This window comes from Pipra filicauda, unplaced genomic scaffold (genome assembly GCF_003945595.2).
Source record: "Pipra filicauda isolate LSUMZ 115617 unplaced genomic scaffold, ASM394559v2 scaffold390_size662804_pilon, whole genome shotgun sequence".
NCBI lineage: Eukaryota > Metazoa > Chordata > Aves > Passeriformes > Pipridae > Pipra > Pipra filicauda.
In genome coordinates, this window is record NW_024104521.1 from 538209 (window position 1) to 561950 (window position 23742).

The 23742-nt window shown below is 41.3% G+C and overlaps 1 protein-coding gene across 1 annotated transcript; it reads left to right on the forward strand.

Annotated features, from left to right (window-relative positions):
• The first annotated feature begins 158 nt into the window (after positions 1 to 158).
• Positions 159 to 22903, forward strand: OGA (O-GlcNAcase). The gene is made up of 16 exons (XM_027721788.2): positions 159 to 667; positions 4279 to 4330; positions 4652 to 4749; positions 5952 to 6082; positions 6762 to 6933; positions 7914 to 8012; positions 8163 to 8447; positions 8992 to 9150; positions 10406 to 11016; positions 11407 to 11581; positions 15109 to 15194; positions 16063 to 16167; positions 17760 to 17845; positions 18757 to 18949; positions 19705 to 19864; positions 20622 to 22903. Exons 1-16 carry the CDS (start codon positions 481 to 483, stop codon positions 20756 to 20758), a joined length of 2736 nt encoding a protein of 911 aa, XP_027577589.1. The 5' UTR covers positions 159 to 480; the 3' UTR covers positions 20759 to 22903.
• The last annotated feature ends 839 nt before the right edge of the window (positions 22904 to 23742 follow it).

Below are 23742 nucleotides of genomic sequence, written 5' to 3' on the forward strand. Positions count from 1 at the left end.
CTCTTCGGTCCCCGCGGCCCCTCGCGCGTGCGCTGCGGGCGCGCGCGGCCTCCCGGCGCAGGCGCCCTTGGGTCTCCGCGGCCTCGCCCCTCCCGCCGCCGGCCCCGCCGAGCACGCGCGGTGCGCGCCCTCCCGCGCCTGCGCAGAGTACGTGCGACGCCCGCCCCGTTCCCTGAGGAGCCTCCTGCGCTCCAGCCTGTTGTTCCCGCTCCGCCGTCCCGGCCGCCCGCGTCCTTCCCTTCCCTTCCCGCCGAGCCGGGCGCTCCTCCGGGCCCTCGCGGCGGCTCCTCGGAGCGCGGCGGCTGCGGGCGAAGCGGCGCGGACCGGTTGGGGCCGGTTCCCCGCGCAGGCGCAGCGCCCCGTAAACAGGAAGCGGCGGCCCCGGAGCGGCGCAGACAAAGGGGCTGCGGAGCGGTACGGACGGGACCCGGTCGGCTCGGCCCGGCCCGGCGAGCGGCGGCGCTGGCGGCGGGCGGCAGGATGGTGCAGAAGGAGGGGCAGGCGGCGCTGGAGGAGCCGCAGGGCAGCCCCAACCCGGCCGGGGTGCCCGGCGCCTCCTTAGAGCCGCCGGGCGCCGCCGCGGGGCCCGTCCCGGGGGGCGAGGAAACCGACACCGAGACGGAGACAGCGCTGGGCTCCCGCCGCTTCCTCTGTGGCGTCGTGGAAGGTGGGAGCTCTGGGAGGGGGTGTCCCCTGGGGCACGGGGGCTGTGGGAGGACGGAGGGGGGGAGGGGTGTTCGGTATCCGCGGGAGACCGGGGATGGGCTGGTCTCAGCTGGCGCTGCTGTCCCCGTCTCCTCCCCCGCCCGGAGGAGCCCGCTCGGCGGGGAGGTGCCGCGCCGTTCTTGGCCGGGACTCCGCCACAGCGGGGAGGAGCCGCAGCTCCCGGGCGGGGCTTCTGCCCCCGGGGCTTGGACTGGAGCGGGGAGCGCCCTTCGACGGCAGCTATGCGGCGGGGCGAGCGCAGGCCCGGCTCCCAAGCGCGCCCATGATTCCTCAGAGAGGCTGAGGCAGTGCCTCGCCTGCTGGTACGTGAGTAAAGGAGGTAGGATCGAGAGAGAGTGGAGCTACCGCGCGATTATCCCGGCTGTACGTGCTCTTTCTGCGCGCCAGAAGCTCAGATTCAGTTTCCTGAGTAGGGAATATGTGATTCCACATGCATGTGCTCTGTAATTAATATTAAATGCCCCTTGTTCTCCAAAGTGTTCTAGCTTATCATTTTAATTCGGCTGTGGGACAGTCCTCTGTCTTTTGACATAGTTGGCATCATTGAAAGGTTTAAATTGTTGCTGAAGCTGCAGAATAAAGTAACTTTTTTTGCATTTCTCACTAGTGACAGAATTTGTCTGCATTTCTGGCAGGTCGGTTAAGGTAGGTGGTTGAAAGCCAGCAAGAAAAATGGTTTATTCCCAGCATAATAGTTGGTTTGAAATCGTTCTGATTCCTGTGATGTGTTGCTATTTTTGTACCTATAATGACTTTCCAGTAGAAGAACAAAGTGATTAACAGATGAAATGGAGAGGGAAACAGGCAGTTTATCAAACTCAGTATCTGCATTGTTTTACAGAATGTCTTTTGTTTATATCTTAAAAAGAAAAGACTGTTTGGCTTCTGCAAATGTCTCTGTGTGAGCTGCATTAGGCCCAGTTAAGTCTTTATTTTTTAGCATCTACTAGGGCTTAGATACAGTCAGCATGGAGAAAGATCTCTTTACTTTGCTAATAGCTTAAAATTCTGTGAAGATAGAGGCTAAATTGAAAGCTTTGGAGACAGATATCAGTGAAGAGAAACACAGGTTGTAACAGCATGTTTTCTCATATTCCTGCTGATACATGTGGACCATGGATCACCTGTTCATCCAGGTTTATATTGGAACTACTGAGTATGCCGTAATTGTTTTTCTGGTGGTGCTAGTTACGTTGTTGGTCACCTCTGCATATATTTTGTTGCAGGTGTTCTTGAGCTTACTATGCATAAAACAAAGCAAGAAAATGGCCTCTGCCCAATGAAGCCATCAAACAGTGGTTAGGAGTTACCAGTCTAACGATAATAAGTGTACAGGAAAAAAAGGCATAGGGGAGTGTTTTAAAAAAAAAAAAGGCAGGCAAACAAAAAACCACCACCGACAGAAAAACAAACCTGTGGTGAATGAGGTTAATGGTAGTGAGTGAAAACATCTGTCTCGTTAGTGACTCAGGGAATTATAAGGTTAAGAGTAAAACAGCAATTAACTTCAGAAGTATAGGTAAATACTTAAAACATAGGGCAGTGGTTAACAGACTAGAGGGATGGTGAGATTAAAGCAGTGAGGTGGAGAATTTGGATCTTTTGTAGAAAAGGCAGAGGAGAATTGGCCAAATACTGGTTGTACACTCTGAGAATGTGAAGAGTTTATGACAGATATCAAATTCACTGTTTTGCAGAGTAATAAGAGCTAAGATTACTGAGTGCAAAGCTTTCATGCTCTGCCTCTAGGATGTCCTGGCTTTTAGTGATGGAGAATGTGGTAACTGGGACGAGGTATTTGGCATGATCTGTTGACTTTGTATCAACCTGACACACAGTCCTGATGGAGTAATACAAAACCAGGTCGATTTTCTGTTGGACAGAAAGATCCAAGAGTCGTCACTAGCTGGTGACAGTAGTAACCTAAGAAATGTGGAGACAGATGGAAAAGTATCACTTCAGATTAGCCTGTTCTCTTCAGCCTTATTTAATTAGTTTTTGTTAGCTGAATTTCCTTTTGTTATAGTAGGCTCTGCTCTGCTTCAGGCTTGTGGGTCTGAAAGAGAAGTATATGTAAAGCGAAACTGTTCTGAATGAGTTATGAGACGTAGGTGGTATTCATTGGGTCCCACGTGGTTTTGTTCCTTTTGTGGGTTCTTGAGCTTCTGCAGGGCAGCATCAGTCAAAATGAGTAAGCTGTGGTGAGAATGAGAAATTCATTCTGGGTTAAATAAACCTGGAGGTTTTCAGGCCTCACAACCACTCTCTCGTTGTTCCCCTGTTTAACTCCTCTGTTTGCCACTGGGCAGTTGTGAGGAGCAGTAGTTGCTCAACTTTGCCACGTTGTGGTGCCAGGCAGTCTGAGATTGCTCTTTGACAGACTAATTCTTAAACTTGAGCCTGCTTTAAGCTGCTTAAAAGAGCATTGCACACTTAACATGTAATTGAGATACCTGTTAATATGTAGAAAATGCTTCGGTTGCATCAGTTTGGAGTTTTGAAAGGTGATAGGAGTGTGGTTTTGGCCTCAGTGAGACCAAATATTTACAGATTTAGAGCATTGAGTAGCTCTGGAAATGAAGATACTGTCTGCCTTTTGAACTGGTGTTCTGTGGGAACTCGTGAGCTTTGTGTATTAGGAACATCATTCACCATGGAGTGGCCATGCTGTTTGAAAATAAGAGCTTATTAAATTTCATGTTATTTTAGTCTCTGGTCTTTGCAAGGGCTGCCAAGCTGAAGCTTTGTTTTCAAGTGCCCACTTGTGGTTGAACTGTTTGCACATGGGTCTAAGTGAATTGGCTTAAGAGTGCATTGAGGGTGCTTTTTTAATTGTTTCTAGAATGGGAGGATTAGATTTAAAACCAGAAGCAATTACAATTTCTATGGAATTCCAAGACTTTCAGTACAATCTGTTCTAAAATCACTTGTGTAGAGGCTTTTATATATGATTATTCACAGACATAGCATTAGCTTGTAAAATGTGGGAACTTTAAAGTAAGATACCAGCTTGCAAGTTAATTTTGACAAGGAGCCTATAAACTGAATAAAAGGAATGAAATCCTAATTTTTTTTTAATTACGCAGCATCTCCCCCACTATGTATTTATATACTCTGTGTATATAAATTCTAATCTGTGCCACCAGTTAAGCATTTTCAAGATACTAAATATTTTCAAATGTCTTCAGTATTCACCTTACAATTAAATCTATTTTGTAGGTGTCTGGAGTGATAGTTTAATTAGGTTATGATTGTTCGGTCTGTTGCTATAATAATGCTGACTTGACTTGTCAAGGGCATATGCTCAGGAACACAGGTTGTATTCTGAAAACTAATTGCTTCAGTGGCCAAAACTATGAGACCTTAGATCATAAGAAATGAAACAAGTTATAATTGCATTTTAAATTTAGATCAGTTGAGGTTATTACACTTCCCTAATGCTAACTAGTTTTTTTTCCTTTCTGCTTTGGGAAGCTTTTTGATGAATGTAGCAGAAGAGTTTCATGGAGCAGGCATAATCTAACTGGATAATTTTAATCTTGTTTCCCATAGGATTTTATGGAAGACCTTGGGTGATGGAGCAGAGGAAAGAACTTTTTAGAAGGCAAGTCATGCTTCCCCTTACTGCAGCACATTCCATCGCAATGAAATCATAATCTTCCACTTAAGCCTGGAAAGAATTATTGTTCTAACCTAGAGAAACTTTTTGCCTAATATCTGTATTCTTAGGGACTCATGTTCACCTTTTTATCTTGCACGAACCGAATTTGTCCACTATAATTTGTGCTTAAAGTTATTGTGACTTAACAGTATAACGCAGTGTTCAATGAAGAAAAAAATAGATCAAGTAAAAGAATAAGATGAAGTGAAACCTAGAATTCCTGAATTTGTAGGCTATTTGAAGGCTTTTTTCCTATGTTTGTAGACTTCAGAAGTGGGGACTGAATACATACCTGTATGCTCCAAAGGATGACTACAAGCACAGGATGTTTTGGCGAGAAATGTACTCTGTGGAGGAAGCAGGTAATTGCCTTTATTTCTCCTCTGTGTTTTCTATAAAGAGACTTTAGAATTAATTGGTTATTGCTATGTATACTTATGTGTGTATAATCACAGTAGCCATTCCCAAAAGTGACTGGAGACCTCTTTCTTAATAGTCTGCAGGTGTATTTTTTGCAGCTTTGGAACAAGCATGGATTTACTTTTAACTATAACTGCAGATGATGTCTGAAATTGCTTTAAGGCTTTGTCTTACAAGATTTACTTTTTTTTTTCAAGGGAAATTATTCCTCTGGCTCTTGAACATCTGCACCATATTTGAAGTAGAAATTTATTTGCTTCAGAAAAGAGAAAAAAGATTGAGCAAATAGCATGTCCCTTTGTGTGATTCATTAAGCCCTTGTCTCAATGAAGAAAGTACCTATTAAAAAAACAACTCTTGACTAGTTAGTTAGAACATAAGACCTGTTCATGCTGATGTGAGGCTTTTTATCCACCTCTGGCATTTTTGGGATCTTTGGTGTTTTATTAGACTGAGGGGATTGTAGTTTTCCTTGGGTGGGGGGAAAAATTATACTCTTGAAATTAAATAATCCTTCTTGGAGGCCACTTTGAATCAGTGCAGAAATATAATCTAAAGGTTACTGCAAGGTAATTGCCAATAGCAGCAAAGATTGTTAAATATTCTAAAAGTAATTCTTATTATTCATTGTATGGAAGATGAAATTTCAGGTTTGCTTCTTAAAGCAACTACTTGTGCACAGTGGTGTTAAAACCCATGTTTTCCACGTGCCCTAAGTTTCAGTGATATGAGCGGTACATGAACCCCTGTCACACAGTGTGATACTTCTGCACTGAATTGTCTGTTAGTATGTGTGGGGAAAGTGAGTAATAATTCTAGAACTGTTGGTGTGCATACTGTGGAAACAGACTATATCTGTATTTGTCTCATGGTACTGAGATAAAGAGAATTTTAAAAATATTGATAGAACTTTAACATGGAAAATAAGAATACAAGGACAGTTGTTGCATTCCTTTTGGCATAATTTCTGAGAACTCTTGCAAATAATTTGGTGCTCCTTGCTGTGTTAATTTCAAGAAATTCCAGCAATTTTTTAAAAATTCTGATAGAAGAGGCTTCTGAACTTCGTAATTTACTTAAAATGATGCCCAAGAATTTTTTTTAATTGTTGGGTCCCTCTACAATATTTCAATTTGATTTCCAGAGCAGCTAATGACTCTGATCTCAGCTGCACGAGAACATGAAATAGAGTTCATCTATGCAATTTCACCTGGACTTGACATCACTTTCTCCAATCCTAAAGAGGTATCCACATTGAAACGTAAGCTGGACCAGGTAAGTGTGACACAAACAGAGCAGTTGCAGCACTGCTTGGTTTGGAAGCTCCAATACCTTGCTTACTCTTGCAGCTTTTCAGCACGTTCTTGAACCTTTTCAGCACTAGTGTTACTTTTGGTGCCTCTGAACAATTCCGATGGGTGTGTTTGGGTTGCATTGCAGAAGTGGCCAGCGATCACCTAGATTTTTAATAAAGTCTCATCTTGTATGGGATTCTGAAGGCTATTTTTGTCTTCAGAGTATTTTGGAATCTTGAAGCCAGGATGCACTGCTAAAGCAAGAACTCTTGCCTGCAACAAACGCCTTTGCAGGCAGACCTGACATGCACATCTTCTTTGTTCTCTTAATTGACTCCTCTCCTTTGTCCAAGAGCTATTACAGAATTAGCTTTTTTCCCAGCTGTCTGTTCTGCGAGATCAGCTTTGGGTTGTTAAAACTGGAACAGATTGCAGGTCTTTAGAGGTCTAATCTTTGAGAGAAGCAGAGCTACGGGCCAGAGATAGGCATTCATTGTGAATAGAAACCAAAGTCTCTCTTGCCTCCACTACCTTCTCTCCTCCATTCCTATAGCTTTCCCTTTAAGATTAAGATTAGATTTAAAAATTTTAGTTTGATTTAAAAAGAAAATGAAAATAATTTAACAAATTAAACCTTTTGCTCTTGTCTCTTGTATTAGGTTTCCCAGTTTGGCTGCAGATCTTTTGCACTGCTGTTTGATGATATCGATCATAACATGTGTGCAGCAGACAAAGAAGTTTTCAGTTCTTTTGCTCATGCTCAAGTCTCGATCACAAATGAAATTTATCAATATCTAGGAGAACCAGACACATTCCTTTTCTGTCCTACAGGTAAAATGAGAGGAATCATTTGGTTCAGCCTCAGTCTTATTGGTTGGAAAGCTGGTTTAGCATTTAATAACTGCCTTAAGGAGTATTTTGGGGTTGACTGAAGAAATTCACTTACAAAGAAAGGTTCGGTTATTCAAATATATGCAAAGTTTTTGCCAAATCTACCCAGCTGTGAAAGGCTTAATGCCAAGCAAAGAAGGCAGCTTGATAGAATGGTTAAGGGAAGTTTTTTGGGTTTTTTTTACTTAAACCAAAATCTTTTTGCCTCTTGAATTGGCTGGCTGTTAGTTTCTTAGAATTTTCTTAAAGTAGAGGTACAGTCTGTGCTCACTGCTGTCACTGGCTCCTATTTTTAATAAGATTACCTACTTCAGTAGTCACTGACTTATTTATTTATTAAAAAAAAAGATTACTTGCACTTGGGTCCAGTCATTGCTTTTTGAATTGCAAACTTCCTCTAATACCTTTGAGGTACTGGGGAGAAAATTATATGTTCAGAAGTGTGGATGGTTGCAAGGAAGATTCAATTCAGTAGCAATGTTGTTATTGTTAATTAGTTTATCCCCTTACACTGTAGTAGTTTGGTCCTGTTGCAGACCTTCAGTTTAACTTTAAAGAGATATGTGTTCCAGTGTTAATATTTTTAGATATTTGCATTTCATAATCAGTCTCGGGGTTTTCCAGTTCTCTTGCATTTTGTCTGCTGTAACCTGGCCTTCTGTTTATGGACTTTATTAGTTTTTTTTCTAATTTTGACATTGGAGCAATTTTAAATAAATTCTGTACCTTTTGTTTCTGGTCTTTATGTGAAGTATCATTCATAATGTCCTTTTTATTTGTACTTTAGACTTTCAGGCCTTACCTGATTAATTTTATGGATGTTTCTCATTGCTTCCCTCAATGTGTTTGTGGGACAGTTGGGTATGTTGTCACACGTGTGCATCCTTCTAACAACAGTGACATTCTCTTTTCCTGTGCAGAGTACTGTGGAACTTTCTGTTATCCAAATGTTGCCCAATCACCGTATTTACGGACTGTAGGAGAAAAGCTGCTCCCTGGCATCGAGGTGTTATGGACAGGTAAAAAGTTTGGTGGCTTGTTTCTTTTAATTCACTGTTGTTGTTAAAAAATTTTCTCATAAGTATTTAATAAAATAAACTTTCCAGCTACTTGGGGATTGAATCTTCGAGTAGATGCAAAGCCCGCTGATTATCCTGTTTCCCTCTTAGGTCCAAAAGTTGTATCCAAAGACATTCCAGTAGAGTCCATAGAAGAAGTTTCTAAGATCATCAGGAGAGCACCAGTTATCTGGGATAACATTCATGCTAATGATTATGATCAAAAGAGGCTTTTTCTTGGGCCTTACAAGGGTCGGTCAACTGAGCTCATCCCTCGACTAAAGGGAGTTCTGACCAATCCAAACTGTGAATTTGAAGCCAATTATGTTGCCATTCACACACTTGCAACCTGGTACAAGTCTAACATGAATGGAGTGAGAAAAGATGTGGTGATGAGTAAGTATGCATAAATGTTTGCTGGATCTGTGCTTAACCATATGAATCATACTGGCTTTTGGTGTTTTTAATGATTCTATCCTTTCTTCACCAACTTTTTCTTCTTATGATCACCTAGCCTTTTCTGTCCCATAAGTAAGTGTCAGTTGCCTGAAAGGTAATGAGCATTGAGCTTGCTTTATTGACTTCCTGGCACATATTATCAGAGAATTTCTTAGCCTTGAGAGGTATGTATGGTTGTATAATTAACACTCTCAGCAAGGAGTTTTAATGCCCAAATTTGACGTGTGTCCATGGATATGATGTCATTGGAATAGAAGCAGTTCAGATCAAAAGAAACCTTGAATGCCAGAGTGTCTGGTTTCTGCACACTGTTTCTGTGTCAACGTTGACGGTCACCATAATTTTCCATTTTGGCTAATACTTTGTGCTTCTTTGCGAAGAAGGCCTGTCATAGTTATTGAATGCCTTGTCTAACACAGCTTTTTTATTTTTATTATTTTAAATTAAACTTGCTTGATAACTTTTTAAAATTTGTCTCTAGCTGATACTGAAGACAGTACCGTTTCAATCCAGATTAAGTTGGAAAACGAGGGGAGCGATGAAGATATTGAAACGGATGTTCTGTACAGCCCACAAATGGCCCTGAAATTGGCCTTAACAGAATGGTTGCAGGAATTTGGGGTACCTCAGCAATACAGCAGTGAGTATGATTTGGTATCATTCTAGGGTCGATAAAAAAAATGGGGTTAGATGTTCAGTACTTGCATCTAAATTAAAAATATTTTATAGATCCAGGCAATTCACTTACTTTTCAGCTGGAAATATTTTCTACCTCAGTAATTGGGAAAACCTTAATAAAAAAGTAAGAATGCTTGATGTTCAGTGCCTGTAGCGCTCTGATCAACAGAAGCAACCTTGATGCATGATCCCTTGGCACTTCTGATGATAGACAGGAAAGAGTCTGGATCTTGCTAGTCCTGCTTGTTACTACACTTCCATGGAATCTGAGAGAATAGGAAGTATAGTGGTTTTTTTGGAGTTGGTGTTAAATTATTATCAACACTAGTTCTGGTCCTGAAGAGTTCATGTTTTTCCAGTTGTTTTAAGATAGTTCTATTTTTCTGCGTTTCTGTCTACAGAAACCAGCTGGGTTCCTTCCAGCATTGTAGACCTTTCTTGTAGCAATGGGAGCTTGGGACCTGAGGTAAAATCTGTTTTTCTCAAATGTGGGTTTCAGCTGGTCAGAGTGGAATGGAAGAGCCTGTCTCCCAACTCTGCCCTGGGGCATTTATCCTTTTCAACTGCTGTAGAGTTTTGTGTCTTTCTAAAACTCAGTTGCAGCAGAAACATTGGCTGAGGAATAGTAATTAAGATATCATCTTCCTCCATTTTCACAGAACAGTTTAAGTTGGAAGGGACCTCTTGAAATCTAATCTTGAGATATATCTTGAGTCTAACCACCTTGCTCAAGCAGGGTGAGTTAGAACAGGTTGTTCAAGACTGTGTCCAGTCAGGTTTTGAATTCAGTTTTCCCTACGTTAAAAACATTTTTAAAACATTTAAGCAAAGTCCTTTTATTTTGAAGTGTTCTTTATATCCAAAGGCAACTTTAACAAGTCAGTTGATGCAGAGGGAAAAGTAGTGACTTTAAGAGCTTTTTATTCTGGTGGCATAGTCAGAAATGCTGCTGGTAGTGCATAAATAAAATATTAATTAATTTTCCTAACTTCCCCCCATCCTGTCTTTGCTTACCAGTTATGTGCAAGGGAAACTTGCAAAAACCAAAACTAGTAGTTAGAATTACAGTGACAGAAGTGAACAGGCAAAATACCAACAGGAAGCTGCGCTGATTGGATGCTGCAGTAATAAAATCACCTGTGATTTGTAGAAGTTGCCGATTTGAATGTTAGTTGACAGATACTGAGAACTCTAAACTTATTTCTTCTTATTCTCAGGTAGGCAAGTGGCCCACAGTGGTGCTAAAACCTCTGTAGGGGATGTAGGGCCACTGGTGGCACCGTCCTCTTTAAATGCAGCAACGGTGGTTACCACGGTGTACCAAGAACCCATCATGAGTCAGGGCGCAGCGCTGAGCAGCGAGTCACCGGCCTTGGTCAAGGAGGAGGAGAAGAAGCAATCTGATGAGGAACCAATGGACATGGTGGTGGAAAAACAAGATGACTCAGACAAGAATGCTAACCAGATACTGACGGATATTGCCGAAGCCAAGATGGCAGAGGAGCTGAAGCCAATGGATACAGATAAGGAGAGTATAGTTGAGTCAAAGTCTCCAGAGATGTCTATGCAGGAAGACTCTGGTAGTGACATTGCACCTATGCAGACTGATGAGCAAATTAACAAAGAACATTTTGTGCCTGGGCCGAATGAAAAGCCTCTTTACACAGTAGAACCAGTGACTTTAGAGGACTTGCAGCTTCTTGCTGACTTGTTTTACCTTCCTTATGAACATGGGCCCAAAGGCGCACAGATGCTGAGGGAATTCCAGTGGCTCAGAGCAAATAGCAGTGTTGTCAGTGTTAATTGCAAAGGAAAGGATGCTGAAAAAGTAAGTGTGAATCCTGTTTCTGTCCTTCTAAATGAAAATCTTGAGCAATTTTATTTGTTGTCTGTAATAGAGACTGATGTTCTAATTCCTAGGGCCTGAAGGGTAATGTATAACCAACCACAGGTCACAGTAATTTTCATTCCTCCAGTGGAATCTACAGTTTTAAGCCTGTAGTGCCATGTTGCTGTGAAGGCAGTCTGGTGTCTGCATTTGGCCAATGTTCCCTGTACTGACCTCATTTTAACAGCCATAGAGGATATCTGTGAGTCACGTGTGGTGTGGTAGTCAATGCTAGTAAAATGAAGTAATGAATTATATAGTCTTCCTCCATATTTAGAGTACCACTCCTCCCTAGAAGCCTGTGTTTGATCCTGTGGATCTTTTTCATAGATAGAAGAATGGCGTAACCGAGCAGCCAAGTTTGAAGAGATGTGCAGCTTGGTGATGGGGATGTTCACTCGCCTCTCCAATTGTGCCAACAGGACAATCCTTTATGACATGTACTCCTACGTCTGGGATATCAAGAGTATTATGTCAATGGTGAAATCTTTTGTGCAGTGGTTAGGTAGGTGCATTGGGAGCCATTATAATCCCAGACAGCATATTTTTTATGTGTGTTTTTAATTAGCCCACGGGGAAAACTGAAGTATTAGGCAAATGTGCTTTCTTGGATGGGGGTCTGGTTTGACCCTGTTTTAAAGGTTTTCCTGTCTTGCTATTTGAAGCAATGCTTGCAGTGAGTTTGCTTTACTATTATAAGTGAAGTCTGCTGGATGGTTAAGATTGGAGACCTTGATTTTCTTCTTGGGCTAATGAAACTTGAATCTCATCTGACACGTAAGTGTTGACTTTAACTTACTCTTGACTGAATGCACACTGGACTATGCCATTAACTCCTTGGATACCCCGCTGTATGATTGGAAATGACACTACGAAATGTGACCACATCAGCCATCTGCTGTTTGCTCTGTCTTGATAACATTATTGCTGTCTTCAACAGACCTTTGTGGGCTTGGCCATGAGGAAGCTGATCCTCCCAGCCCTGTGCGCATGCGAGCTCTAGCATAAGGCTATTCTGGTGCAAAATAAGTTCTTTTAAACACTTTCCAAATTGCTGATTTTTTTTTTAATTTTTTTTTTTTTTTAGTAATGGGTGGAAATTGTGGAGCTCTCTAGACAGATTTAGTCTGAGACTTAAAATGATCTTGAAACAGGTTTTCCTTTTCTTTTTTCTGTTTTTTTTTTTTTTTATGTGTGGCTCTTTCTTGTTTGTTTGTTTCGTTTTTTTTCCTGAAAGATTTTTGGGGGATCCTAAGTTGGCAGATAGCACCAGCATGGCCTGGGTAATTCTAGTGACCTCATTTCACTTTCAGGTTTCAATACAACTGTAAGGAATATGCTGTGGAGTTTCTTGACATACACAGCAGACAGCAAAGCTGATGGTCTTAAGTCACACTTTCTGTAACTGTCACAAACCTCACAGTGGTTGACCATTACACAACCTTGGTCTAGTCCTAGTGTTTGGATTGTCTTTAAATTATATTCTTAAACACTGGCAGGTGTAAGCAGGGACAGAGAAGACCTGTTAAATCATCAAGTCAGTCCACGCCCAACAACTTACTGTGTTTTGTGCTTATTAAATATCTGATCCCAATATGTATAGTTGAAAAAGAAGAAGTTGAGAAGAGAGCTTTTAAGACTACCTTCTGCAAAGTACAGAGAAGAAGACTAGCGTGGGTGGAGAACTCAGCAGCATTGTAGTATGTTAACATTTCTCTAACAACCTCATGCTGTTTAAAAACTTTAGTTTGTGAATTTTAAGTGTAACACAACTCCCCCAACTTTACTATTCTTGCTGTATGTTGACCTTTAACTAGACAGAATGCTCTCTTCTTGATAGCTTAATCAGCTTAAAACTCCAGGCCAAAGCTCTATAAAGAGAACAGTGATTCTTGTAATCTCTGAATGTTTAGGACCCAAGTTAAGACTGAATTTCAGAAGTATCAGACTACCTACTGATTTCATCTGAAGTTGTCTTCAGTTTTCAGTATCCATGTAAAGTTGGGTTCAAGTCTCTAAATGGATCAAATATTTGGAATAGTTCGCAGTAGAAACCAACTCTAATACAAGCTCTGTTAACTTTGGCACTGTTCTGTTCTAGTACTCACACTATTATTAGATAGTTGAAAAATTCAGGATTTTTCACATGTACAGATTAATACTCTTATGCTAGCAGTGCTTCTGTGAGAGAGGCCATTTTTGTCTTCAGCTTATGTTTTTATCACTAATGTAAATGCATACAGAGCAAAGGTCTGTGATAAAATAGGTCATTATATAAAGTCAAGTACACTACAAATAGAAACAAGTTAGTTTTCACAACGGTGTGCTCAATGGTCCACTGGATGTTCACTTTCTTCACCACTCCTCTCAAGTCCAGCTAGCATTCAGTCCCTTAAATTAGTGTGGCTGTACAGTACTATGGATTACTAATGACTTCTATTGTCTTCTTCCCCATTGTGTACAGATGGGAGAATCCTCAGCACAAGTTTCTACTGCTATTGGATGGACAGCGCCAGATGTTCACAGCGCGTCGTCATTAATTAATTAAAATGGAAAGGTTTTGTCTGTGAGGCAGCTCAGATAGATTAGATGTGCAACAGGCATGAACTGAAGTCACATTTGCGCAGCGACTAAGGCATTAACTATGTTTTTCATTTATACAGCTCTTCATTCACGCAGCTCTTTACTGTAATAATTGGAAGTGCTAGTTAAGTTGTAGTCTCAAAGGAGAGACAAATACTGTCTTCCAAGTTATTGACTAAATCTCCTTGTGAAGGATATTTTCTTATGTGAGAATTCTAAAATGTGGGAGTAAACCAAATTTGAATTCTGGTGCTTGGATTGTTTCTGAAATTTACCATACTTAGGGTAGTTTTTATTTAACCTATTTTCCTAAACTCTCATAAATGTCAAACTTGGCACACTTTGGGACTCTCTGACTAGCACAACATACTTGTGTGTACTGATCTGAGACTGTTACTTGAACAGGAGGTAGATTGCTGTCCACAAAAGGAAAAGAGTGTTTGCGCTGCTCATCTTGTCAGAAAACTAGGCGGGTAATTGAGATCTCCAGATACCACTTGCTTTTCTTCTGTCTCCAGAGCTGTCATTTGTGTTAGCTGGTGAAGGCTGCAGTGCTGTGCTGGCGGAACAATGTTAAAATTCAAACAGCCAATGGAAAATCCTTTTCTAAAGCAAGCGCAAACTAAAGCTGAGCACTGCAGTGGGCCTCCTGTGGCTGGTTGAGCAGCAAGGTCCCTGGTGCGTCCGATACGCTTGTGGAGGTAAAAAAATCAAGATACTAAAAAGCAAAGCTAGTAGTGGCCAACAGAGTGTACTAGTTAAATTGTGAGTTTATTCCAGTTAACACTACTTAGCTTTTTAACATGCCAGCAGCACTGTGACGATACGGCCTGGATTATATAAATATGCGTAGTCTCTTGCAAGAGTGCAGTTTCGTACAGCTGTCCTGGCTGCCTGAACTGTTCCAGACTGTTTGCATATATTGCCAGTCCTAGTTTTCTGACAAGATTAGAAACAATAAGTACTAAAATGTGACTTCAGAAAGATCCGTTTTTTTTTTTCAAGGGGCTGTGATAATGGCTTTTGTTTGATCTAAAATTTATGGTAGTAGCTATTGAGCCACATGGCTTCCAAGATGTCATCTTTTCATAGATTAAATAAATGCACAAACATGCAAAAAAAAAAAGGTACAAAACGTCTGGGAAGTTTACACAGTTGTACATGGCACCATTCTTGTGCCTCCTGGTCTAGAATGAAACGTATAACTGAATCGCCTCACCTGTTCTTAGAGCTGGCTGTTATAGGTAACCAAAAATTTGAAATACTGCAGCCAGTGCGCAAGCACAAAATCTTTGTAAGTCGTACATTATTACAGCCCTCCCCCAAGCCCCGGTTTCTAGCTCAGTTAGAGAGCTTTTTTCACAAGTGTATGTTAGCTTTTTGGACATGTAAGACACCCAGGAAATCCCCCTTCTCGTAACATTCTCCGCTTGGATCTGATCTCAACAGGGTGTCGTAGTCAATCTTCAGCACAGTTCTTAAGTGGAGACCAAGAACCCTGGGCCTTTAGAGGTGGTCTAGCAGGAGAGTTCCAGGTATCAATATGACTTCACAACTGAATGACATTTTCTTTGTTTTATGAGAAACCTTTTGTTGCACATCAGAGGTCTGGAAGGATTGGTCTGCCGAAGGCTTTCTGGTCCAAAGCCCATTAGCCTTACAGCTTGGTTTAAAATAATTTTCCTCCCCTTTCTACAGTAATTTCTCAAGGAGATGCTGCCTGTCCCACGCGCATGCGAAGCGCAGCGGCTTTAGTTGTACATTTCACATTGTTTCTTTGCAGGTCGCACAGCATTTTTATCTGCGCCCGCAATTGCACAATGCGCGCATGCTTGTCTGCCGATGGGAATTCCATGAGCAAAAAGGGATAGTCATCCAAATTTTGGTTCCTCTGTAAATAATGCTGTAATGCGCTTTGTTGCGAGGAATTCAATTGGCAAATATTCTTGAATCGCTGTTTATACCATGTTCAGATTTGTTCATGGATTTTTCTGGCGCTATACTTTTCCCCCCTCACAGGTGCTCTGCGCGCAGCAAATTGAATCAGCGCATTGCTTTTGGGATAAAGCGTCTCCTCTGGCCAGTTAACCCTCTTCAGACCAAACCTTTCCTCCTGACATTCTATGTTCTTATACAGAGACAGTGTAGATGTGATTGGTAAAAAGTATTTTAAAGCAGTTAAGATTAACAGACTCTTAATGTGCTGTTTCAATTGCATATTTTAGAACACCAATTGGATATTTTCTATTCAAATAAGGTCTTTGCATTTGTAAAGCATACCAACCCCACCTTCTTCTGGGGTGCCTGCAAGTAGCAATTGTTAATTTGGGAGTCTGCAGTGCACACCCAAGAGTGATGGGTTTTGTTGTTCATACAATCATATTAAGTATTTTGTTTTCACAGCGCTTGCTGCCTATTGATGGGGCAAATGACCTCTTTTTTCAACCACCTCCATTAACACCCACTTCCAAAGTGTACACCATACGACCCTACTTTCCTAAAGATGAGGTAACTGCTTTTGATGCTTGTCATTGCTGTTGGTAGTGATGCACTTCCTTTTGTGGCAACTGAGGTTACTGCTGAGTCCCTTCTTCCCCGAATGAAGCAGATGTCCTGATATCTCGCGTGAGGCACAAATGCAAGCTCGCAGGAAAACTAAGCGACTTGCCTGTGGTTCAGCAACATGCTGTGCAACAGTCAGTGTACACCCACATCCTGATTCCCAGCCTCTCACTTCCCCACCTTTTTAAATCTGTGAGTGCCTTCCCTACTTATGAGGGGCAAGTGAAATTTTTTCACGGCTTGTAGAGGAATTCTTGCAGCAGGGAGACATGCAGTGGATTAAACTTAGAGGATGGGTATGCATACCTGTTCACTCAGTAATTATTGTGGCACTTGCTGGTACTCAGAGCTGCATAGGCAGAATGTTGATACTGTTAACTCAAAATTGAGCTGCAAAATGTGATCATGGTTCAGCTGTTCTTACAATTTTAGGTACAGTTGTAAACTTTTTGGTCTGATTTTGAAAGAATTGTTGTCAGATCTTCTTTGGAGTGTTTGATACTTTAAAATCAGGAATTTTTTTATTACTCGTTATTGATTAACGCTTTTTTCCTTGTTCTTTTTTTTCTGAACAAATCCGTAGTGTAGTTTCATTTCCATTGGCTTAACAAAGAGAATACTTGAAACTGATGTATCAACCAATAGTTAGCTAACACTCTTTATGGATGCAATTTATACAATGTCAGGATTAATGCACCTTGAACTCTTGCATTTGTAGGTACATTGAGATGAAACATGAGTATTTAGGTTATTTGCAGTAGTTTAAATGAGTCCTGACTTTGAAGCCAGTCAGGCAGGGCTGGCACATGATGACTCTTTTACCTGCCACTTTTAGGGTAGCTCTCTCCTGTGCTGTTCTCAGGAGCAGTGAAGCAGCCTTTTCCATACCTTAGTGCAGGACTGTACCTGAACTGATTTGTTCCTTTGTAGACAATGGAATTGATATTTCTAAGCCACCTTAGCAATTGGAGATGCAGCTAAGCATGAGTCATAAACAATATTTCTTCTGAGGAGTTACTTTTTAATGAAAGGGCAGAGAAGTGTCAAATGAAAAGCCTTTTTGTTAAAAAAAAAAAAGGAGGATGTGTAAAGTTTCTTATTTAAAGTGTGACTGATACAAGTTTACTCTGAGATTCTGCTGAAAGTCTTTTAACATGCAGGGTGTGTCTGTCCTTCCCTGGGGTTATATTGCTGTGCTGGGACATTGGAGGTTTTGTAAAGGGACTCTGTATCAAGGGTGTTGATCTTTACCCTCTGGATTAATCTTGTGCTGTTACAACTGCAGGAGGTTGACCTCCAGCCTTTCCTTCCCAGCCATTCAACTTAACCACAATGTTTTGAAGGCAACTTTTGAGTTATTTTCGGGGAGGAGGTGGGGGGGAAGATAGATCCTTTCTCATAGATGGATACTTTTGATCTGTGTTGACTTAAAGGTCTCTCAGTACTAGGTTACAATGTGGCTGTTAATGACAAAGCTCTGAAACGGAGTTGTTAGCATTTGAATGTGATTGATGAGTTGAAATCTTCTCTCCTCCTAGGCCTCTGTATATAAGATCTGCAGAGAAATGTATGCTGATGGAGCTGATCAACCCTTCCACAGTTTACCAGATTTAATTGGAGACAAGTACGTATTAGGAACAAATGACCTACAGAGGTGGTTCTGAAGGATAAAGTTCTGACACTGTATTTAATTTGAATTTTTAAAAGTGTGAGTGGGAAGAATGCCAAGAACATTTGATATATATAAAACAAATAAAATTTACCCTCAGGACATTGGGGTGTGGGTTTCTTAAAGATACCGTTGACAGTTACGTCTCATGCACTAGTCACCTGTTGTGAGGTGCTAGAAAATAGCTGAAGCCTCTGTATTATGAAACCTGTGCATCATAGTACCTTATTTCAGATATTGTGAAAGTGTATCATGGGAATGTCCATAGTCTGTAGTTACCCTCTGGTATTTTTTCCAATCTTTTGTAGTTCTGAAGATAATTGAGGGGTTTTTGAGGACCAGTCTCCCAGCCGAGTACCTCCAGTTTTTCTGAAGTACATGTACAATCTTTTAAAAAGGATAGGCAGTGACAGATGAATTAAAAAAAAAAAAAGGGCATTAAATCTGAGCTGTAAAATGAGCTACTTTGAGGATTTTTTTTTTGTCTTGAGTGTTTAATTTAGACAGAATTTTATAGAGAGTCTGCTCTGAGTGACAGGAAGGCAGTTAAGAAAGGATGTGTAACTGGTATCAAAAAATACTCAACGGAGAATGTGGAAGAACAAGGAAGCAATAGCAGCAGAGCAACTGAGGGCAAAAGGATAAGAGCAGTGTATATGGAATTAAATTGTGGGATCCTGAGGTGCAGATGTTGCTTGTAGCTGAGTTTTGACAGTCAATTAATGCTTTGTAGGAAGTAATTCCATGAGTGGAGGACTCTGTCACTTCTTTGGTTGACCCTAGAGTCTTCTCCAGCGTACCTGAAGGGCATACTTTATCTAAGTGACCTTCTTTTGACTGAATTTGGACACTTTTTTTTCCTGCAGGTTAGTAGGAGGTCTACTCACCCTCAGCCTGGATTACTGCTTCGTCTTAGAAGATGAGGATGGCATATGTGGCTATGCTTTGGGGACAGTTGACGTGACTCCCTTCATTAAAAAATGTAAAATGTCTTGGATCCCTTTCATGCAAGAAAAATATACGAAACCAAATAGTGACAAGGAGCTGTCTGAGGCAGAGGTTGGTATAACCCATGAAATCAGAACTGTTTGCTGAAGTCTTTCCTTTCTAAAGTGGGTCTTTTTGTCTTGCATTTTGAGCTCACAATGAAGTTCAGTTTTTGTACCTTTCTGAAGACTTTGACCATGGTATCTGATGTATTAGAAGATAACAGTAAAATTGTTCATTGCCAGTCAGATACAGCTGTGTTTTCTAATACAGCCATGAGATGTACTTCAGTAGTAATCAATGCAGTAAATATAAGGCAACTTAATCTAGAGAAAATTACATTTTGAAAATAAAAGATTGCTTCTGATCTGTTCCACTACTAAGTGCAGTATTAGTTTCTCCATGATAGAGGTAGGGCACTGGTAGTCACATCAGTTTAAGTTTGGAAAACAAATTCAAGAGCGCTTGCTTTTGGTGTGAAAATCTGTGACTGCCTGTGGAAAAATAAAAGAAACAAAAAGGAATGTCTGTGCACAAACTGTTGGTTATGGGTTGGCTGGTATTTTTTTCACTTGAAGTGCGGGTCACTGAGAAGGAGCTTCGCATGCCTCCTTTGACACTCTGAGAAGCTTTTCTAACCTGACTTTTTGTCTGGAGTACAGACAGCAGTTGAGCAGGTAAAGAACTAAGTGGCCATCAGAGGTGTAGGCAGGAAAGCCTGCTGGTTTGGAGGTATGCTCCATGAGCAAAGCAGTCTCCTTGATAAAGATGAATGAAAATTAAAAGCTGAATAATGGGTAAATACCTGCTTTCCATACTCCTTTCAGAAAATAATGCTGAGCTTCCATGAAGAACAAGAGGTATTGCCAGAATCGTTCCTTGCCAACTTCCCATCATTGATAAAGATTGATATCCACAAAAAAGTGACCGATCCAAGTGTGGCCAAAAGTATGATGGCCTGCCTGCTCTCTTCTCTAAAGGCTAATGGTAAGTTTCTTGCACTCACAATTCCTTGTTTCCTAACTACATGTCAGTTCTAGGATGCAAGGCAAATTTGGGAGGGTTATGTGAACATACTGTATTTGCATGTCAGCCTGAGATGTTTGAATCCTGCCATAGCTGACACTGGATTTGGGTAAATAATTACAAAAGCATTCAGATAGCTGACTTTCGCTGCTGTCTTGGTAAAAGGTAGCTTTTCACTTCAGTCATTACCCTGCAAATTAGAAAATAGGCAGAACTGAGGGAGCAATTTGGCGATGAGAGCATGCATTTTTACATCTTGAACAGGGCACAAACGTTTATATTTTCCCTGCTGGCATTGGTAATGATGCTTTTTTTCACACGCAGCAGTGTGCACTGGTGGGTAATTACCAAACCCTTCAGTGTGGGAAGTGCTTGGCTGCCTGCCTTACTGCACACCCGGCATTCACAGTTCCTTCGCGCCGCTTGGTGCCCTCTTGTAATGCTGTATTTTGGAGCCAGTGTTGGCATTTCAGGGTGTTTGTATGTGCAATGGAAGGTGTGCAGAGGGTTTGTTCAGACTGATGTCTGCAGTGCACAGTCCCTTTAGGGGATGGTCAGCTATGTTGCCATAGATCTGGACTCTTAGCCACTATGCTCCATGTGGAGTTGGATCGCTCATTTAAATGTTAAAACAGATGGGAACTCTAGTAATATTTGATGTCTGCTTTTTACAGCAACTCTTCTCCTACAGCGTTTTGTTTCTTTCTTCCTTCTTCAGGCTCCCGTGGGGCTTTTTGTGAAGTGAGACCAGATGATAAAAGAATCCTGGAATTTTACAGCAAGCTGGGTTGTTTTGAAATTGCTAAAATGGAAGGATTTCCAAAGGATGTTGTTATCCTTGGAAGAAGCCTGTGACGTGCTTGACAGCGAACTGTTCCAGTACTGTAGACCCATAACAGCTGGGCAGGTAGTGGTGGGGATCTTCATATGGTCTAGCTGCACAAAGCCAGCAATAAGCCAGCTTGGTAGAAAGGGCTGTGCGAAAATCACCCATCACACATTCAGACTGTAATTTGTTGGAAGGGGATAATGCTGCTGAAAACACTGTTTTAACAAAGAGAAACCTTGTCCTCTCCTGGTCCTGTGTGAAGTGCCAAGGAATCTTGCATGGGCTATAGCTCCTTGGAGGAATCCCTCTCAGTCGGTGCTGTGGTTGACTACAGTTCTCTGCATTCATGTGTCAACAGAAAAGTGGTCTCTGGCAGAAGTACCTATAAAGATGTGGGTTTTTTTCTCTGTCATAGAGCAGGATGTGCAACTGGAAGTTGCAGAAATGAGAGGGATTGCTTGTGTCAATCAGCAATTTTAAAGATAAGTAGTTACAGTTCTATTTTTTACTACCTTTGCGCTTGTTGATAAAGCAATGACCCGTTGTCACTTCTAATGACCATTGGTTCAAGCTTTGTGTTTTGTTAGGGACAAATGTGCAGTGGTCTGTGGCAGAAGTCACTTAATGACAAACTTGTAAATTTCCGTGTATATAAACTTAGCTGTATGCTGACTAACTTTTTGTTTACCAGTTTTTGTAACTTTTTCTTTTGAAAAGTGAAATGGTATAGGTCCAAGATGGCACTTTTGAATAACCTAAAACCACAATCGAGAACAAGTCTGTCCTCAGCACTGACCTTTCTTATTGTGCCTCATATCCAGGGCTAGGAACTGACCATCTTGGGAAAGGGGAGCAGATCCCAACCAACCCTTCCTTCAGATAGCAGTTTGTCGCTACTTGAGTGTATCATTCTCCTGGGACTGAAACAGCAATTCACAGGGTGCTCTGCTGAACCTGTTAATTTTGGTAATGTTCACAAGGGATTGTGGATGAAAGATGGTGAGAGGGAGAGAGCTGGCCCACAACTGGGATTTGTCCTTGAAACACTCACCATGTTTCAAAGCCTGTTCATACTAGTTTGATTAAATCAGGGTCTTCAAGTCCTGCACATTTGTATCAAATAACTTTTCTACAAGAAATGCCACAATAAGCACATTTTTACACATTATTTAAATGGTTACCTACTTTTAAATGTTCCAGAAGTTTAATGTTTTTACCCAGGGTGGACATACTTGGTTATGGGATGGAACCCGTGTAGTATGGGACCCGGTAGTCAGGTAGTTGCATCACTTATGAAAATGGTATTTCACAGAAGTCCCAGTGTCCCAGACAGGTGATTGGCCAGTGGTATGCACCTTGCAGTACCTTGCTTTCACCTGCTGCCATCAGCCGTCTGTATCTTCTGTTAAAATTTTCCTGGGTTTTTTTCAGTGGTGCACAAAGGAAATTCAGTTCCTCTTAAAAGCCTCCAGCTGCATAGAAGTTGTTATGCAACCTGTAATGAATGGCATTAAGACTGCAGTGATGCTGTCTGTGACCTGTAAGGAGATGCTGCATTTGGCCTTCTGGTGCAGTCACGTGCAGGATGTCTCTCTTTTTTTTTTTTTTTTTTCCTTTGCAGAATGTGAATGGTTTTTAATGCGGTAGTGAAGTATTTAAGTTGAAACAAGGTCATTTCATTTTTAGAGAGAGGTACGGGGTTGTGCTGTGGGATTTCATGTAAGTCAGAGCTGAATGCCACTAGTTTTTATACAGCTTTGAGTGCATGTTGAGTAGCTGATACCTTGATTTACCAGATGGGAGAATTTTGTTTCTTCATGGATACCAGAGTCAACTTATTTTATCTGGATGCATAACATTACAGTATAGAATGCTTGTGGCCTTATTTCTTGGCTTTTAAGGAGTTGCCACATTTTCTCTTCCTATGAATTTGTTATTATTATAGAAGTTAATTGTCTAAGCCTATGGAATGTCAGGCCAATACCATCATTCTAGAATTGTAAAGTGATATGTTGACATATCTTTCATGGTTATGAATTTTCATTAAGGTTGGAATGCCACTTTCATTAATCTGTTTTAGATCAACAGTATCTGTAGCAGAAGACCTGTAAAACTGTATTTGAAGACCATGCGAGAAATAGAATAAAAATTGAGAAGTGAATGTAAATAAATGTGTGGGGTTTGTGTGAGGTTCCAGAACCAGAAATGGTTCAGCAACATATGTTACATCATGCCGTAAGTGTTGGATGCCCGTGGAATCAGATGTCAGTCTTGTCTCTGGTTTTGGTGGCAGCAGTGTGTTGCCTGCTAGACACTTACTGTGTTGATGCCTGTCAGAAGCAGGTATTCTGTGACCCTTTGGGGGTCTCACCCTGAAGAGTTTTGGAATGGCAGTGCCTTTCTTGTTGGCCTGTCTGTGAGTTATGCCTGTTGAACTTTACCCGTTGTGTAAAAAAAACCCAGTTCTTTCACGGGTGGTCACCAGTGCCTGGCAAAGCCAAGATGAGCTGTGTTGCAGGAGGATTCCTTCACCCTCTCAGACACTGTTTTTTTCCTTGCTGGCTCCTCAGTGTAGAGGTTGCTGAAACCCCAGTGAGCTGCCAGCACAGACAAGGTGTGAGATGAAGTAACTTGGGCGTTACACTGTGTGCAGTGGGCAAACATCACTGTTCCACGATCTGGCCAGAGTTGTACATCTGCAAAGTTTAACTTGGGAAGCTAAACACTGAGATAGCTAAAGCAAGTCACTTCCTGCTTAGAATTGCAGTGAAGCAAAGGGATGGGCCACGGGTATGAAAAGCAGGTTTTTCCTAAAGTCACTTAGCAAGAGTTCATCCACCTGCTGTACAAGTGCACTGATGGTGCAGTTCAGAAGCTGTTTAGTGTGGAGAGCAGGATAACACAAAAACTATGCAAGGAAGTTAGTTTTCTCCTGGCCCAGTAAATGTTCCATGTAAAAATGATAGTTTTTCTTCACCAAATTGTCATGTGTTACATATAGGCAACTTTG

Bases quoted from the DNA above. Each gene is read 5' to 3' on its own strand.
- OGA (XM_027721788.2), top strand. From the start codon at position 481: ATGGTGCAGAAGGAGGGGCAGGCGGCGCTGGAGGAGCCGCAGGGCAGC. The intron at 8,013-8,162 runs GTAAAAAGTTTG...TTTCCCTCTTAG, and splicing joins CATCGAGGTGTTATGGACAG to GTCCAAAAGTTGTATCCAAA. The intron at 9,151-10,405 runs GTGAGTATGATT...TCTTATTCTCAG, and splicing joins GGTACCTCAGCAATACAGCA to GTAGGCAAGTGGCCCACAGT.